This window comes from Heteronotia binoei, chromosome 19, assembly GCF_032191835.1.
Source record: "Heteronotia binoei isolate CCM8104 ecotype False Entrance Well chromosome 19, APGP_CSIRO_Hbin_v1, whole genome shotgun sequence".
NCBI lineage: Eukaryota > Metazoa > Chordata > Lepidosauria > Squamata > Gekkonidae > Heteronotia > Heteronotia binoei.
In genome coordinates, this window is record NC_083241.1 from 36,611,548 (window position 1) to 36,629,947 (window position 18,400).

General features: G+C 48.5%; 1 protein-coding gene across 1 annotated transcript in view; it reads left to right on the forward strand.

The window, feature by feature from the left end:
• The first annotated feature begins 4,669 nt into the window (after positions 1-4,669).
• Positions 4,670-18,400, forward strand: part of PSTPIP1 (proline-serine-threonine phosphatase interacting protein 1) — a 62,866-nt gene continuing 49,135 nt past the window's right edge. Inside the window, exons 1-2 of the mRNA XM_060259964.1 lie at positions 4,670-4,829; positions 15,765-15,865. Coding sequence (XP_060115947.1) covers positions 4,797-4,829; positions 15,765-15,865 — 134 coding nt within the window. The 5' untranslated portion in view covers positions 4,670-4,796. The remainder of the gene's footprint in view (positions 4,830-15,764; positions 15,866-18,400) is intronic.

Here is an 18,400-nt window from a genome sequence, read left to right on the forward strand (position 1 = left end):
CCTGTTTGTTTTTATGTCTTTCTTGGTATGAAGCTAGAGGGTTTTTTTTTTTTAATGTTATTTTAATTATGGAATATTTCTGGATGGAGCCAGTTTTTTCCCTGAAAAGGATTTTGTGTGCAGATAAAAGGTCAAGTGGCTTTCTTTAGTATATCTTGTGATGGTTTTGAACTGCAGCTTAGCAGTGGTGGAGCATCTGCTTTGAAGGTCAAACGAACCTTATGAAATTGTTCGATGAAATTGCTGAGCAGACAGGTTAAAACGGATAAAAGGAAGTACTTCTTCACCCAAAGGGTGATTAACATGTGGAATTCATTGCCACAGGAGGTGGTGGCGGCCACAAGCATAGCCACCTTCAAGAGGGGTTTAGATAAAAATATGGAGCAGAGGTCCATCAGTGGCTATTAGCCACAGTGTGTGTGTGTGTGTGTATGTATGTATGTGTGTGTGTGTATATATATATATATATATATATATATATATATTTGGCCGCTGTGTGACACAGAATGTTGGACTGGATGGGCCATTGGCCTGATCTAACATGGCTTCTCTTATGTTCTTATGTGACACAGAATGTTGGACTGGATGGGCCATTGGCCTGATCCAACATGGCTTCTCTTATGTTCTTATGTGACACAGAATGTTGGACTGGATGGGCCATTGGCCTGATCTAACATGGCTTCTCTTATGTTCTTATGTTCTTAAGAATGTAAGAGAAACCGTGTTCATCCGGTCTAGTACTTATTGATATATTTATTTATTTACTTGTTTATGTATTTAAATTTCTATCCCGCCCTCTCCGCAGGTGGGACTCAGGGCGGCTAACTCTGTGTCACACAGTGGCCAAAACCCAGGTGCCATCAGGAGGTTCACCAACAGGGCCAGAAGCCCTCCCACTGTTACCACCCCCCCACACACCAAGAATACAGAAGAAGAAGAAGAGAGACTGGATTTTTTCCCTGTCCTTTGCTATCCAAATGAATCTTATAGAGGCTTACAATCTCTTTTCCCTCCCCCTCCCCACAATAGACACCCTGTGAGGTAGGTGGGCCTGAAAGAGCTCTAGCCCCACTTGTGGACCTCCTGATGGCACTTGGTTGTTGTTTTTTTGTGGCCACTGTGTGACACAGAATGTTGGACTGGATGGGCCGTTGGCCTGATCCAACATGGCTTCTCTTATGTTCTTATGAGAGGACTGCTCTTGCACAGAACAGCCTTGAGAGAACTTGTGGCTGGCCCAAGGTCACATCAACTGGTGCATGTGGAGGAGTGGGGAAACAAACCTGGTTCTCCCAGATTAGAGTCCACACACTTAACCACTACACCAAACAGACATAGAACATAAGAGAAGCCATGTTGGATCAGGCCAATGGCCCATCCAGTCCAACACTCTGTGTCACACAGTGGCCAAAACCCTGGTGCCATCAGGAGATCCACCAGTGGGGCCAGAACCCTAGAAGCCCTCCCACCATTGCACCCCAAACACCAGGAATACAGAGCATAAAACATAAGAGAAGCCATGTTGGATCAGGCCAATGGCCCATCCAGTCCAACACTCGGTGTCACATAAGAACATAAGGGAAGCCATGTTGGATCAGGCCAGTGGCCCCTCCAGCCCAACACTCTGTGTCACGTAAGAACATAAGAGAAGCCATGTTGGATCAGGCCAGTGGCCCCTCCAGTCCAACACTCTGGGTCACACAGTGGCCAAAACCCTGGTGCCATCAGGAGGTTAAACCAGCAGGGCCAGAAATCCCTGGCATTTCCAGTTAAAGTGGTGATTCTCATCTGGTCACTGCGGTGGTCGTGTAGGTGAGATGCAGAGTTTTCATAACCGTTGCTTTGCTCTCCCCTCGCTCCCCGTGTCCTGCTGGCCCTACCTGCCGTGGTATATCTAGCATGGTGAGCGTCCGCATGGTGTAGTGGTTAAGAGCAGCAAACTGTAACCCAGAGAGCTTGATTTGATTCCGGACTCCTCCACCGGAAGCTTGCTGGGTGACCTTGGGCCAGTCTCTTTTCTCTTTGAACTCTTAGCCACGCCTACCTCGCAAGCAGTGTTCCCTCTAAGCTGAGTTAGCAGGAGCTAGCTCACAGATTTTTAGCCTCCAGCTCACCCATTTTTGTCTCCGCTCGGGAAGGACGACCCCAGAGCACACTATGATTCATGCAGTAGCTCACCGCTTTCGTTCCAGGAGCTCACGAAGTAGAATTTTTGCTCGCAAAACTTTGCAGCTTAGAGGAAACATTGCCCACAGGGTGCCTGTTGTGGGGAAAGGAAAGGACGGAAATGCTGCTTCACACAGAGAGTGATTAAAATGTGGAATCTGCTGCCAGAGGATGTCGCGACGGCCACAGGAAGAAACAGCTTGAAAAGGGGGTGAGATAGATTCGTGGTGGAGAAGTCTTATCAGTGGTTACTTGCCATGGTGACGGAGGGGAACCTCCACAGTCAGAGGCACTGAACCTGTGAATCCCAGTGCCAAGAGGCAATATCGGGGGAGACCTCCAGAGGAACTCGTTGGCCGCTACGTGAGACAGAATGCTGGGCTACGTGGACCGCTGGTCTGATTTCAGCAGGGCTCTTATATTCTATGGCAGGGTGGCCAGCGGTAGCTCTCCCGATGTTTTGCCTACAACTCCCATCAGCCAGCGTGGCCAATGGCTGGGGCTGATGGGAGTTGTAGGCAAAAAAACATCTGGAGAGCCACCATTGCCCATCCCTGTCCTATGGAACTCACTGCCGCAGGATGTAGGAGTGTCCTCTCGCTTTAAAATGGAGGGCGAGACAAATTTGTGGAGGATAACTCCACCCGTGGCCATCTTTCCACAATAGCTAAATGAAACTTCATTGTCCAGAGGCAGTGTACCATGTTGCCGATAGCACTGTGAAGGGAGACCACCGAGAAAGCCCACAGTTGCTACGCAGAGTCAAGCAATAGCAAGCCACCTCTGTATGTTTTCTGCCTTTACCTAGATGACCCAGGCTTGCCTCAGATCAGTATACTGGTCGTCATTTGAATGGGAAACCACCAAAGAAGTCCAGGGTCGCTATGCGGAGGCAGGTGGTGGCAAACCACCTCTGTTCATCTCTTGCCTTAAAAACCCTAGAGCTGGGGTGGCCAAACTGTGGCTTTTTCACATATTGTGTGGCTCTTGAAGCTCCCAACACCATGTCAAGATGGCTTGGAGAAGGCGTTTGTCTCTTTAAAATCAGTTTGCCAAGCCACTTAAAGTTATTAGGGTTTGTAGAATCTTTTCGGGATCAAGTGCCGTGTTCTACTGGAGAAAGTTTTCCTTCCAGACGTTTCGTTCTCAGCTGCGGAGAACATCCTCAGTGGCGTTGCAGCCGGAGCAGGCGCTCAGACCTTCTTGGCTGCTGTGCATTGAGTGGGGCCAGGGCTGCTGGAGAGCTGCTATTTGTATATCTGGAAGGAAAACTTTCTCCAGTAGAACATGGCACTTGATCCCGAAAGATTCTACAAACCCTAATGATGTTACCAGCCGTGAAAACCTGAAATCTTTGATACCACTTAAAGTTGCTTTCTTTCCACCTCTCTCTCACCATCTTCCTTCCTTCCAGCTCTCAAACACATGAGGTTTGTGTCTTGCGGCTCTCAAAAATCTGACATTATGTGGCTCTTACATTAAGCAAGTTTGGCCACCCCCGCCCTAGAGGATTGCCGTAAGTCCAGCTGCGAAAGGACAGCGCTGTCCATCACTGCTTATGTGAATTCAGTGCCCCTTAAAAAAAAAAATAGCTTTGCCACTCTGTTACTTTTTAATGGCACCGCATTTCCTTCCGCCTTCGGGAGGGACGGAAACATTTTGCAATGTATTCCGTGTTGCAAAGCTCTGGTTCTCTGAGCTGCTCGGCAAACGTGCTCTCAGCTTTGCCAACTTGTTCACGAAGGCGCTTGGAAGCTCTGAGCTCCACTGGTCGGGGAGGTTTAGAATCATCATGTAAGGCTTTGAGAGATGTATACCAGGGAACGGTGCTCCATTAGCATTCCAGTGGCACCCTGCGTACCCTAACTCTTCCATTCATATTCACAATGAATGCAGTTCTGCGCGGCAGCCTCAGAAAGCCACAGGCCTGGGGAAGAGGCAGCTGCTAGACACTGAGCGTGATCGACGTTTCCTAGATTTTGACGACAGCTGGCAAAATTGTTGGTTATTGCTGCAATTGCTGAGCATGCAATACCACAGCTCTGTTTCCGGTGTGTGTGTGTGATTTCTCTTCAGCGCAAAAGATTACATATCCCGCCCCCCCCCACACACACACAAATATGCCTTGCATTAAGATACACCGCTTGCATGGTTGATAGCTGCACCACCAAACTCGGATCTCTCTCTTCACAGTGCAGTTTCCTCCCTTTTATCAGATAGACCTTTTGCTTTTCTGGAGTTCCAATCGCCCTGTCATCGTTTTTTTAAAAATGCGTGTCTCGTTTGCATCTAAACGACAAGGCGTCGACCCAGCTTCCTTCTTTCAATACATATTCACTGGCTGCCAGAAACTGAAATGGGGTTGAGACTTACCAACTCAGTGGGGTGGAGCCACAAGCGAGAAAGAGGAAGGGGGGAGACCTGTGAAGTTTGGACCGCTTTCCTTTCCAAGTGGCAAGCCGTCATGCAGCAGGTCTGCTCAGACTGGCGGGCGCTGTTTTGTGAGATGTTAAAGAGAAACACGGCCTGAATAGCGCTTTCTTTCCCTGCTCTGGAGCGCAAGCGGCGACACCTCTTTCTCAAACTTCTGCGCCAACTTGCCCCAAACCGATCTGTTCCAGTCTAGCGTCATGACGCAGCTGCAGTTTAAAGATTCTTTCTGGGTAAGTGTTCAGCTCTGGGGCTTGATCTTCATAAAGATAAGGAGAGAAGCGTTGAACGTGGTCGTCCGAGAATGTGATAAATTGATGGCATTGAAGATCAGGGATTGTTCTTGGAGTGGGAGTGTTTTTTTGGGGGGTGCGCGCTTACAAACGGGCAGCGTAGGGACCGGAGCGCACCTGTTGAGCATACCTGGTCTCTCCACAACTCGGGTACACCTGTCTGCATTCATGGCAAGGGAGATGAGGTTTTAATGCCAAACCAGAGAAGCTGGTGATTCCATGGAAGTCACTGTTATTAAGAACCAGATCGGTACTTTCGCCCATCGTTGGTGGCAATGTGATAAAATACTGATTTTCTGAAGGGAGGTTCTAGAACACATTAAACTAATAGCTGGTGCTGAAGTCTCGTTTTGCCCGGGAACTCTGTTTCTAAATCATTGGCCCCATTAACTTAATTTGGGGAGGGACGCTGGCTCAGTGGTAGAGCATCTGCTTGGGAAGCAGAAGGTCCCAGGTTCAATCCCTGGCACCTCCAAAAAAGGGTCCAGGCAAATAGGTGTGAAAAACCTCAGCTTGAGACCCTGGAGAGCTGCTGCCAGTCTGAGAAGACAATACTGACTTTGATGGACCGAGGGTCTGATTCAGTATAAGGCAGCTTCATATGTTCATATATATGTTCAGGACACAAAGAACTAAATAGATTCAATGATTGTAGCAGCCAGGACAGCAATAGCTTCATTTTGGAAGAATAAATTGACCCCCTACTCTAGACATTTGGTTTCACAAACTCAGGGACCAATACATCATGGAGAACATCACATATTGAGTTCTTTCCCCTAGGATTTCCAATGTCAATGAAAAATGGTTTGCATTGTTAGAATATTTATTGCATTGACAGGTAGCCCAGTGTGATTGGACTCAACTTCAAAAAAGGGTTGTGAAAGATACAAAAGATGCTCAGATACGTCAAATCTCTTTACGTACAACGCAATTAGTTTTTTCCTTTCCACCTCTTCTCTTTTAACTATGTTGAACCTAGCGTCGAATATTTAGCGGTTATTGTACCACAACGCGCTTCCCTCCCTGTATCCCTTTGTTTTAGGGTTATCCATGTTTCTCTGTTGGTTCATACAATAAAATTTTAATTTGAACAAGAACGTTGAACCTCTTCCAAGCTACATTTCTTAAAAAAAAAAAAAGTTGGTCCAGAGTGCTAATATTACCATCAGCTATCCCCTTTTTGTATTTCTCGTATCTGGGTTACCTGTAAAATATTCCTGTCGTGTAGCTGTGACCTTGAACAAGATCACAAGAGCCGTGTGTTTTATGCAAAGCTCAAAGAGATCTTGCTGGATTGCCCCACCCTGGTTTTCCGTCTCAGCCCTGGATAGCTTGAAACTATTAAAAGTGCTGTTCACAGAAAACAATTTCCCCAGTTCCCACTTCTTAGGTGTTGGCTCGGAGTTGCAATTGGGGGGGGTGTCACACAACTTTGGAACCCTGGCTGACCCTAGACCAGGAAGGCCCACTGGAGGAGAACGGTGCCCCATCTGAAGGCTTGTTTTTGCCCTGGGGAGATGGGAACACCTCTCCGAGACAGGCATCTACCATGCTTCATTTGCTGGCTTTGCTGCTATCCTGATTGGACCTTTGCAGTGCATTGTGGAACTCTTCTGGAAGTTGGTTCTGGAGGTTGGGGTCATGTGGAATGCAGCATCCTAGTAGGAAAAAAAAAAAGTCAAAATGTTCATGAAGTTAGCTATGTCTGCTGCCCTGCTTCCTGGGTAGTGCCACTTCTTAATGCAGCTCTGAACATATGAAGCTGCCTTATACCGAATCAGACCCTTGGTCCATCAAAGTCAGTACTGTCTACTCAGACTGGCAGCAGCTCTCCAGGGTCTCAAGCTGAGGATTTTCACATCTATTTGCCTGGACCCTTTTTTTGGAGATGCCAGGGATTGAACCTGGGACCTTCTGCTTCCCAAGCAGATGCTCTACCACTGAGCCACCGTCCCTGACACCGAGCATCGCGGAAACAGCAGGACCTCCAGTCGTGGGGGGTCTCCGCAACTCGCGCAGGGTGTCGAGATGGCAGGGACGGCAGTGCAATGAGGATCGTTGGTCAGGCGCGTGGCGTGGAAAGCTGGTCAGGGCAACTGAAGGACCTCTTCAGCCTCGTCGGCGGATTCCATGTGGTGGACTGCTGCAGCAGGCACCCGGGAAGCTGGCAGGCTCTGCGGCTGGCGGACCTCGGTGGCAAAGTGGTCAGCTGCCTCTGCGTCGAGGGCCTCTTCCATCGCGGCCTGGGACGTGGGGTCCTTCTTAGAGAGGAGCCTTCGTTGGAGTCTCTCGTCCTCAAGGCCGCACGCCAGCCGGTCTCGGAGGGCTTCCTCCAGGTTACTGCAGTGGCCACCACCCTCCGTAGCAAAGGCAGTGGTCGACTCTGTGGCTACCTGGTTTCTTCCACAGAACGTGTGGTGGGCCACCGGGATGGAGGGCTTGGGAGCAAAGTGGTCTCGTAGCCGATTCATGATGTTCCGGTACTGGTACCGTGTGTCTTTGAGGTCAGCTGGAGCCAGCAGGGAACGGGCGATATCGAACGCCGAGCGGCCGCAGACACGGAAGAAGGCGGCCCGCTTCTTCGCATCGTCCGTGATATCGGAGGACTCTAAGAAGAAGGCGAAGTGGGTGCCGTAGAACTCCCAGTCCTCGGCGATGGGGTTGAATTTGTTGAAGTGTCCTGGAGCGGCAGCCATGGTCATGTCCTGTTGCGATGTGGTGCACGGTGACACTGAAGCTCAATGCACAGTGCGGTGCGGATGGACGCCGGGTTCCGCTCACCAGGATCCCATCCTCGTCGCCGGTGAAAAGTACTGGGTTCGAAGCAGGGGGACGCTCTTAGAGAGCTATTTCAGCTCTTTATTAAGTGATCACAGTGTGACAAAGAGAGAAACTGAACTGGCTCACGGGGCCAAGGGCCCTGCTTACATACATGCAAATAACTCCACCCCAAACTCAACACACATAACTATAGGTACAAGGGCTGGCCCAATGACTCCTTATTGGCCTCCTCCCAGAGTCCAGGTGGCTATTGTTATGGAGCCTCAAGCTCAGCGAATTGTTAGGAAGGGAAATGAAAACAAATCAGCCAGTATCATAATGCCCCTGTATAAATCGATGGTGCGGTCTCATTTGGAATACTGTGTACGATTATGGGCAATGCACCTCAAAAAAGGATATTACAGCATTGGAAAAAGTGCAAAAAAGGGCAACTAGAATGATTAAAGGGTTGGAACACTTTCCCTATGAAGAAAGGTTAAAATGCTTGGGGCTCTTTAGCTTGGAGAAACATCGACTGAGGGGTGACATGATAGAGGTTTACAAGATAATGCATGGGATAGAGAAGGTAGAGAAAGAAGTACTTTTCTCCCTTTCTCACAATACGAGAACTTGTGGGCATTCAATGAAATTGCTGAGCAGTCGGGTTAGAACTGATTAAAGGAAGTCCTTCACCCAAAGGGTGATTAACATGTGGAATTCACTGCCACAGGAGGTGGTGGCGGCTACAAGCATAGCCAGCTTTAAGAGGGGATTGGATAAAAATATGGAGCATATGTGGCTATTAGCCACAGCGTATTGTTGGAACTCTCTGAGGCAGTGATGCTCTGTATTCTGGGTGCTGGGGGGGGGCACAGTGGGAGGTCTTCTAGCCCCACTGGTGGACCTCCTGATGGCACCTGGGTTTTTTTGGCCACTGTGTGACACAGAGTGTTGGACTGGATGGGCCATTGGTCTGATCCAGCATGGCTTCTCTTATGTTCTTAAAGCAGAACCTTAAGGCAAATTCCAGTCCCAATACATAGCAGTTGCCAACCTCAAGGTGGGGCCTAGAGCTCCCCTGGAATTAGAACTGGTATCCAGGTGACGTGGATTAGTTCCCCCTGGAGAAATGGCTGCTTGGGAGGGCGTTCTATTTTGCTGAGGTCCCTCTCCTCCCTCAACACTGCCCTCCAAATCTCCAACCCAGAGCAGAAAACTTGGTTCTGCTGCCTCAAAGACAATACAATCAAAGATGTCTCTGAAGAATTTTGAGCACATCTTTCAGCTAAAGTGCAAACCCTTTCTTGGCTTTTCAAAACACCACAAGTAGACTGTAACAGTCTCCCTGCTGTGTTTTTTGGGCGGGAGGGTCTACTATTATACTTTCGGATCTCTGGGTTTGCTGACATGACTCAGTCGGCCAGTGGCAGGATGTGACAAGTACTGGATCTCCAGAGTTTCAGTCGCACTGCACAACCGAAGTGGAGTACTAGCAATTCACTTCCTTCCTCTGCAAGGGTATAGTTGCCCACAGAACGTGCAGGACAACTTTCGTATTGAAATGGCTTTTTTAAAAAATGTTCTTTGCTCCCTGATGAAGATCTAATGTTATGGTTCTCTTTTCTTCTTCTCCGGGAAGTCTTTGCAAAGAAAGCATGGAGGTTGAGACTGCTGTCGCTTTTACTAGCTGAATCTCAGAATGGTTTCAGCCAGGACACACGAATGCGGGGATGCATTTCTGGTCGCGGTATTAAGTGGAAAAGAGTCTGGTAACATCTTAAAGACTAACCAAATTTGTGCCAGAGTAGAGCCAGTTTGGTGTAGTGGTTAAGTACGCGGACTCTTTTCTGGGAGAACCGGGTTGGATTCCCCACTCCTCCACTTGCACCTGCTGGAATGGCCTTGGGTCAGCCATAGCTCTCGCAAGAGTTGTTCTTGAAAGGGCAGCTTCTGTCAGAGCTCTCTCAGCCCCCCACCTCACAGGGTGTCTGTTGTGGGAAAAGAAGATAAAGGAGATTGTAAGCTGCTCTGATTCAGAGAGAAGGGTGGGGTATAAATCTGCAATTCTTCTTCTTTCGGAAGTCACTGCTCACTTCTTCAGATACCAATGAATCACAAAAGCTCCTCCCCTGCTACAAATTTTGTTAGTCTTTTAAGATGCTCTTGGACTCTTGCACTTTTTTACCGCTCCAGACAGGCTAAGATGGCTCCAGCGTTCCCTCTAAGCTGAGTTAGGGTGAGCTAGCTCACAGTTTTTTAGCCTCCAGCTCACACGTTTTTGTCTCGGCTCAGGAAAGATGGCCCCAGAGCAAACTAAGATATGCAGTAGCACACAGTTGTAATGCCAGTTGCTCCAAAAGTAGACCTTTTCAGCTGCGCCGTGTGTGTCATAAAATGCAATGCCAGGTCGATCAACACTTGGCTTAAGCTTAGCCGCTGTCCCTCAGATATCACCACTTTAATTCTCAATGATAGGCCTTGTTCTGCCTGGCTTAGGGCTGTTCAGCAGAAGGTGCCTATGCTTGGCTTTTCACCGGAGTCCTAGACCAAGCAAGGACTATAGTCAAGCAGAGAATACTAGACACTGAGAGACAGAATGATGTTGCCAAGGTTTCGAGATTTTATGTTCCTCTCCAAAAGAGATATGTCGTTTCCACAGCCCCCTATCTATCGAATCTGGCAATTCCATCCCATAGAAGGGCCTTTTCTGTGACCCGATATAACACTTTTCCTCCCGCAGTCACAGAGGGTTGCTATAAACAGGTGCCTATGGCCAGGGATGGAATTCTAGCAGGAGCTCCTTTGCATATTAGGCCACACCTCCCTGATGTAGCCAATCCTCCAAGAGCTTACAAAAAAGAGCCTTGTAACCTCTTGGAGGATTGGCTACATCAGGGGTGTGTGGCCTCATATGCAAAGGAGCTCCTGCTAGAATTCCACCCCTGCCTATGGATGAGCGTGTTTGTCCCTGTGGCACAGGTAAAATAGAAACTATCGAACATATTTTGCTTGTGTGTAGTCTCTATAAAAAAAAGTAAAGATTTTATTAAAAAAAAACTTGCTTAAAAGATTAGCACTTTTGCAATGTTTTATTTAACCGCCTCTGATAACTGAAGGAAGCAAGAGAGAGGGAGAAGGAGGAAGCAAGAGAGAGGGGGAAGGAAGCAGACTTGCTCGTGGGCCTGATAGGAGCCCTCCGGGGGCCTGATTCAATCCCCGGGCCGCACGTTTGACACCCCTGCTCTAGGGCACGACACTGCGCAGAAGCCACTCCCCAAACCCCTCCCTCCTCAGGCTCCACCCCTAAAATCTCCAAGTATTTCACACCCCAGAGCTCTAGCCGGGGGTGGAATTCCAGCAGGAGCTCCTTTGCATATTAGGCCACCCCCCCATGATGTAGCCAATCCCGCAAGAGCTTACAAAAAAGAGCCTTGTAAGTAGGGTTGCCAAGTACCTTGAAGCCCCCGGTGGAGTACTCTCCTATTGTACCATAGAGTTTTCCCTCCCAAATGGCTACAGCGTCCGGGAAAACCATAGAGTTTTTTCCGGAATTGCCTAGAGGGGTCACCGCACATCGCTGGCACGATGACATCACTTCCAGGTGACGTCATCGTGCCAGCGACATCGGGAGAGGTTCCCCCCATCGGCCCAGTGTGGGCCAGCGGGTTGGGAACCTTGGCAGCCCTACTTGTAAGCTCTTGGAGGATTGGCTTCATCAGGGGTGTGTGGCCTGAGATGCATCGCTGGCTCTAGCAATCCTACAGAGACCCCTGAAACGGAGGCAGCAGGGATGGAATCTAGGACCCTTTCTGAGCCAAGTCCTAGAGCCCGAAGGTCTGACTCATTCAAAAGCAGCTTTGTACATTCTCGAAGGCAGTGATGTTTCCCTGGGAAAAAGAGGGTCAGCTGTCACAGGCCCTAGTTTCCATCGAATGAGTCAACCAGCTGAAAAAGATTTAGCTTCTCAGAGGTGAAGTGGTGCGACGGGAGACGGAAGGGTGCCCCGGGGAGAGAAACAGGACCCTCCAGCCTTCGCCAGAGTCTCCTGCATCTGACCCAGGATGGCAAGCGTAGGTTAAAATGTTTTTAAAATGGCTCAGAACAGTTTGGTTGTGGAGCTGCAAGGCCTAGGCAGTGTACTTTGTCTCGGCCTCGACAGGAAACTGCATGTACGTTTGCTGGCGTTTTCATTTTTTTCGGCCTTGGACTGGTGTTTCAGGTATCTCTATAGCTTGGCGGAAGTCTGTGCAGGGACTGGTGGATACCGGAGACAGGGCCTCCTCTTCAGTGGCCCCTGTCGGGCTACCCCTCCCCTGGGAGGTCAAAATGGAATCTCCTAGTCTGGCCAACTTCAGTTTGGGACGTTCCTGGAGATCTGGGGGCAGCACAGGGGCGAGATCTCAGAGATCTCAGAGATGCCATTAAGTCTACTCTCTGAAGATTCTATTTCCTCTAGGGGAGCGATCTTTGTTGTCTGGAGGACAGCTGAAATTTTGGGAGATTTCCGTGCCGAATCTGGAGGTTGGGAAGTAGGGTCACCAGGCCCCCTGGCCATGGGAAGGAGATAGGCTTCAGGTTGGGGAAACTCCTAGAAATTTGGGGACGAAGCCTGGAGAATTGAGAGAACTTTGGTGGCGTACAGTAGCCTTGATTTCCTACACAAAGCATGCGTTTTCTCCAGGGAAGCCAATCTCTGTAGTCTGGAAGCAAGTAGGGCTGCCAATCCCCAGGTGGGGGCAGGGGATCCCCCCATTTGGAGGCCCTCCCCCCGCTTCAGGGTCATCAGAAAGTGGGGCAGGGGAGGGAAATGTCTGCTGGGCACTCCATTGTGCCCTATGGAGACTGATTCCCATAGGGTATAATGGAGAATTGATCCGCGGGTATGTGGGCTCTGGGGGGGTGGGCTGTTTTTTGAGGTAGAGGCACCAAATTTGCAGCATTGCATCCAGTGCCTCTCCCCAAAATACTCTCCGAGATTCAAAAAGATTGGACCAGGGGAATCCAATTCTATCAGCCTCCAAAGAAGGTGCCCCTAGCCTTCATTATTTCCAATGGAGGGAAGGCATTTAAAAGGTGTGCTGTCCCTTTAAATGTGAGGGCCAGGACTCCCTTTGGAGTTCAATGATGCTTGTCACACTATAAAATCACATCCTATGTTGAACCTGCTATATCAGTCCCTCAAGAAGCTAAATTGATTGCAATTCGGTATCCCGTTATTAATTACCTTACTGAAAATGAGGTAATTCCAAATAATCATATCAATGTTATATTTCATTAGTATTATTTTAATTATTATTGCTCTATGTTTCTGGGTTTGTTTGTTTTTTTAAAACCTATGAATGTAGTGAACTGTGCTTCTCACCTACTGTGTCAATTGAACGGAATATATTTTGATTTTTCTTATTTATTTATTTTCCAGTTTAGTGATTTTTCTGATGGACGTATTTTAGGGTTCTATCCTTATTGTGGTTTATGTTATACGTATTTAAGGTTCCCATTTGTATCCTGTTTAACATTCAATAAAAACTTTGTTCTTTGCGGGGGAGGGGAAAGAAGAAGAAGAAGAAGAATTGCAGATTTATACCCCGTCCTTCTCTCTCAATCAGAGACTCAGAGTGGCTTACAATCTCCTATACCTTCCTCCCCCCACAACAGACACCCTGTGAGGTGGGTGGGGCTGAGAGAGTTCTCACAGAAGAAGACTGCAGATTCCCTTCTCTCTGAATCAGAGTCTCAGAGCAGCTTACAATCTCCTTTACTTTCTTCCCCCACAACAGGTGGATGGGGCTGAGAGAGCTCTCACAGAAAGCTGCCCTTTCAAGGACAGCTCTGCGAGAGCTATGGCTGACCCAAGGCCATTCCAGCCACTGCAAGTGGAGGAGTGGGGAATCAAACCTGTTTTTTTTTATGCCCATTCCACCAAGTATATAGGGACAGGTTTGTTTCCCATTTGTAGTCAAACCAATAGCAGATGCAGACGGGGCGTGTTGGAGAAACTTTTGGTGGATGCAAGTCCATCTATCTCTAGACGGATAGCTAAATTCTGCCATTACCTTGTGAAGTTCCATACTAAGAAACAAGAAATTGCATGTTTTGTATGATCTGTTTGAATTTTAGGTTATAAACGATTTTATATATTCTGATTTAAAGGATTTTATATTAATTTGAACTGATTCTGGATTTTATAATTGGTTAAACTATATTTTAGTTATCCTCGACCTGTATAGGTGCGGAAAAAGTTTTATGTATTTTATTATATTTTATGTAGCTTAGGAGGGTTTTTACATGATGTGTTATAGTTTTTATATTGGTCTATGACCGTAATAAAAAGTTCAAGTTCAACCCGGTTCTCTCAGATAAGAGTCCGCCCACTTAACCACTACACCAAACTGGCTCTCAGTGGGGCGGGAGGAGGAGAGGAAGAAGGTGGGTCGGGAGGAGGAGAGGAATCCTTGTGTACATTTCAGACCTGGTGCCTTTATCCCTCGGGAACACCTTTAGATGGTGTGAAAAAAAAAAAGAAACACCAACAAAGGTTCTTTAATGTATGTATATATTCAAATATATGCAAATATTTAGATTTAATTTAAAAGATATGCAAGAGCTGAAGTTCACACCTCACTGCGAAACCTGCTGTCTAGTTTCCTGGCTCAACTTGTTCTTGAGAAATCTAATCCATGTATAACAAAGTACATTTGCATTTTAGATTTCTAGTTTATGGTGGTTAGCCTGAGCCTTTCACTTAATTCTTTTTCTCCTCTTCCTCCTTTAATTCTGTTGTTTGTGGGGCGGAGTGTCTACTCGAGAGAAAAAGGCCACGAGGTAGCATGCAGTAACACTAGGGTTGCCAGGTTGGGAAATATCTGGAGATTTTGAATCTGTTAAAAATTTTACATAGACTGGGGTGGTCTGAGATGGGGAAATGCCAAAAAGCTGGGTAGAACATACTCTCCGAGCTCGTATGACAAAACTAAAGTGATCTAACAACGGTGGCCAAACTTGCTTAATGTAAAAGCCACATAGAATAAACGTCAAGGAAGGAAGGAAGGAAGAGGCAGGCAGGCAGGTGAAGAAGAAAAAGAAGGAGATGATGATATAGGATTTATATCCCGCCCTATACTCTGAATTCAGAGCCTCAGAATGGTCACAATCTCCTATACCTTCCCTCCCCCCTCCACGACAGACACCCTGTGAGGTAGGTGGGCCTGAGAGAGCTCTTATAGCAGCTGCCCTTTCAAGGACAATTCCTACAAGAGCTATGGCTGACCCAAGGCCATGCTAGCAGGTGCAAGTGGAGGAGTGGGGAACCAAACCCAGTTCTCCCAGATAAGAGGGCATGCACTTAACCACTACACCACCCAGGAAGGAAGGAAGGAAGGAAGGAAGGAAGGAAGGAAGGAAGGAAGGAAGGAAGGAAGGAAGGAAGGAAGGAAGGAAGGAAGGAAGGAAGGAAGGAAGGAAGGAAGATAGGGGAGGGAGGAAGATAGGGGAGGGGGGAGGAGGGAGGTAGAGAGATGGAAAGAAAGCAACTTTAACTTTAAATGCATTCTCCAAGTTGCAAGCTTGGGGGGAGGGGCTTTGAGAGCAACACATTATGTGTGAAAAAGCCACATGTGCCCCCCCTGTGTCATAGTTTGGCCACCCTGGAACTAGATATTTTATACACTTCTTAATAGTAAAGATTTGCTTTTCCAAAGTCTCAATATATCACCCTTTGCGAGATCACAAACTGAGGTCCCTTTCGTTCCCAAACCCTTCCCTCTCTGGACTCCACCCTTCATCTCCAAGAATCACCCAACTTGGATTTGCAATCCTAATAATACCATAAAATCCTTTCACTCACAGGATGGAAATAGGGCAGGACACGGATGTGGAGATTTGTCCTACAGTGATTTCCCTGCATGTTTCCACACAAACAATCCCTGCCATGAACTTGAAAAACGGAAGGTGATGTTCTCAAGACGGCACATTCCGCACAAGTGACAGAGTTGTTTGAAATGTCATCTTGCACGGGTTTCCCAGAACGCCCCCCCCCTCTCAAAACCAATACAGCTTTCATGGATTACAGTTGGGAATTGCGCTTGCTAATGGGTATTCAAAATTTCCCTTTCCTAGTGCAAAGAAATCACCGTTCACACTGGATATGACGTGCTTTTGCAGCGGTTACTGGATGGGAGGAAGATGTGCAAAGATGTGGAGGACTTGATCAAACAGAGGTAATAAAAGAAGGAATGTCTGCGGAATTGTGAAAATGTGTGGCACCGGCCCCCAGCACATAGATCCAGGACTTTTTTTTGCAGCAGGAACTCCTTTGCATATTAGGCCACACACCCCTGATGGAGCCAATCCCCCAAGAGCTTACAGGACTCTTAGTACAGGGCCGAGAGATAGAATTCTAGTGGGGGCTCCTTTGCATATTAGGCCACAACCCCTGATATAGCCAATCCCCCAAGAGCTTACAGGGCTCTTAGTACAGGGTCCAGAGATAGAATTCTAGCAGGGGCTCCTTTGCATATTAGGCCACACACCCCTGATGGAGCCAATCCTCCAAGAGCTTACAGGGCTCTTCTTACAGGGTCCAGGGATAGAATTCTAGCAGGGGCTCCTTTGCATATTAGGCCACACACCCCTGATGGAGCCAACCCTCCAAGAGCTTACAGGGCTCTTAGTACAGGGTCCAGGGATAGAATTCTAGCAGGGGCTCCTTTGCATATTAGGCCACACACCCCTGATGGAGCCAACCCTCCAAGAGCTTATAGGGCTCTTCTTACAGGGTCCAGGGATAGAATTCTAGCAGGGGCTCCTTTGCATATTAGGCCACACACCCCTGATGGAGCCAACCCTCCAAGAGCTTACAGGGCTCTTAGTACAGGGTCCAGGGATAGAATTCTAGCAGGGCTCCTTTGCATATTAGGCCACACCTCCCTGATGGAGCCAAGCCTCCAAGAGCTTACAGGGCTCTTAGTACAGGGTCCAGAGAGAGAATTCTAGCAGGGCTCCTTTGCATATTAGGCCACACACCCCTGATGGAGCCAACCCTCCAAGAGCTTACAGGGCTCTTAGTACAGGGTCCAGAGATAGAATTCTAGCAGGGGCTCCTTTGCATATTAGGCCACACACCCCTGATGTAGCCAATCCCCCAAGAGCTTACATGGCTGTTCTTACAGGGTCCAGGGATAGAATTCTAGCAGGGGCTCCTTTGCATATTAGGCCACACACCCCTGATGGAGCCAACCCTCCAAGAGCTTATAGGGCTCTTCTTACAGGGTCCAGGGATAGAATTCTAGCAGGGGCTCCTTTGCATATTAGGCCACACACCCCTGATGGAGCCAACCCTCCAAGAGCTTACAGGGCTCTTAGTACAGGGTCCAGGGATAGAATTCTAGCAGGGGCTCCTTTGCATATTAGGCCACACCTCCCTGATGGAGCCAAGCCTCCAAGAGCTTACAGGGCTCTTAGTACAGGGTCCAGGGATAGAATTCTAGCAGGGGCTCCTTTGCATATTAGGCCACACACCCCTGATGGAGCCAACCCTCCAAGAGCTTACAGGGCTCTTAGTACAGGGTCCAGAGAGAGAATTCTAGCAGGGGCTCCTTTGCATATTAGGCCACACACCCCTGATGTAGCCAATCCCCCAAGAGCTTACATGGCTGTTCGTACAGGGCCTACTGGAAGCTCCAGGAGGACTGGCTACATCAGGGTGTGTGTGGCCTAATATGCAAAGAACTTTCTGCTACAAAAAAAGCCCTGGGTAGATGAAGGTGTATTAAATTACATTGGTCAGCAGATGAGTAAACTTTATTTTTTTAATCTGTGTGTGTGTGTGTGCGCACACCTGGAAGACATGGTGGCCTCTGGTAACTGACCCCTGCTGGGGCCCTGGAGGATATTCAGACCGGTGGCTGAACAGAGTCTGTCCCTGCCCTTCCGACTGCTGGTATTCCTAGGAAGCCCGAGTAAACTTTAAAGAGATGAAGTGTGCCACTGAGTCGCAACTGACTCGTGGCAACCCCATGAAGCTCTACCTCGTGGGGTTTTCAAGTCAAGAGATGAGCAGAGGGGGGTTGCTGTTGCCTGCCTCTGCGTAGCGACCCTGAGCTTCCTTGACGGCCTCCCATCCAAGTGGTGGTGCAAAGGGTCGTCACGTTTTAGCCGACTTATGGCAACCCGGGAGAGTTTTCAAGGTAACAGAAGTGGTTGCCCATTGCCTGCCTCTGTGCAACGAGTGAGCGACCTTGGACTCTATCGGTTGTCTCCCATCCAAGTACTAACCAGGGCCGGCCCTGCTTGGCTTCCGAGATCTGACAAGATCGTGCTAACCTGGGCCGTCCAGGTACCAAACTGAGAGCCAGTTTAGTGTAGTGGTTAAGTGCGCGGACTCCTATCTGGGAGAACATAAGAGAAGCCATGTTGAATCAGGCCAATGGCCCATCCAGTCCAACACTCTGGATCACACAGTGGCCAAAACCCAGGTGCCATCAGGAGGTCCATCAGTGGGTTGAGAACTCCAGAAGCCCTCCCACTGTTGCCCCCCAAGAACTAAGAATATAGAGCATAAACAGAAGAGAAGCCATGTTGGATCAGGCCAATGGCCCATCCAGTCCACCACTCTAGGTCACACAGTGGCCAAAACCCAGGTGCCATCAGAAGGTCCACCAGTGGGTCGAGAACTCCAGAAGCGCTCCCACCGTTGCCCCCAAGAACTAAGAATACAGAGCATAAACAGAAGAGAAGCCATGTTGGATCAGGCC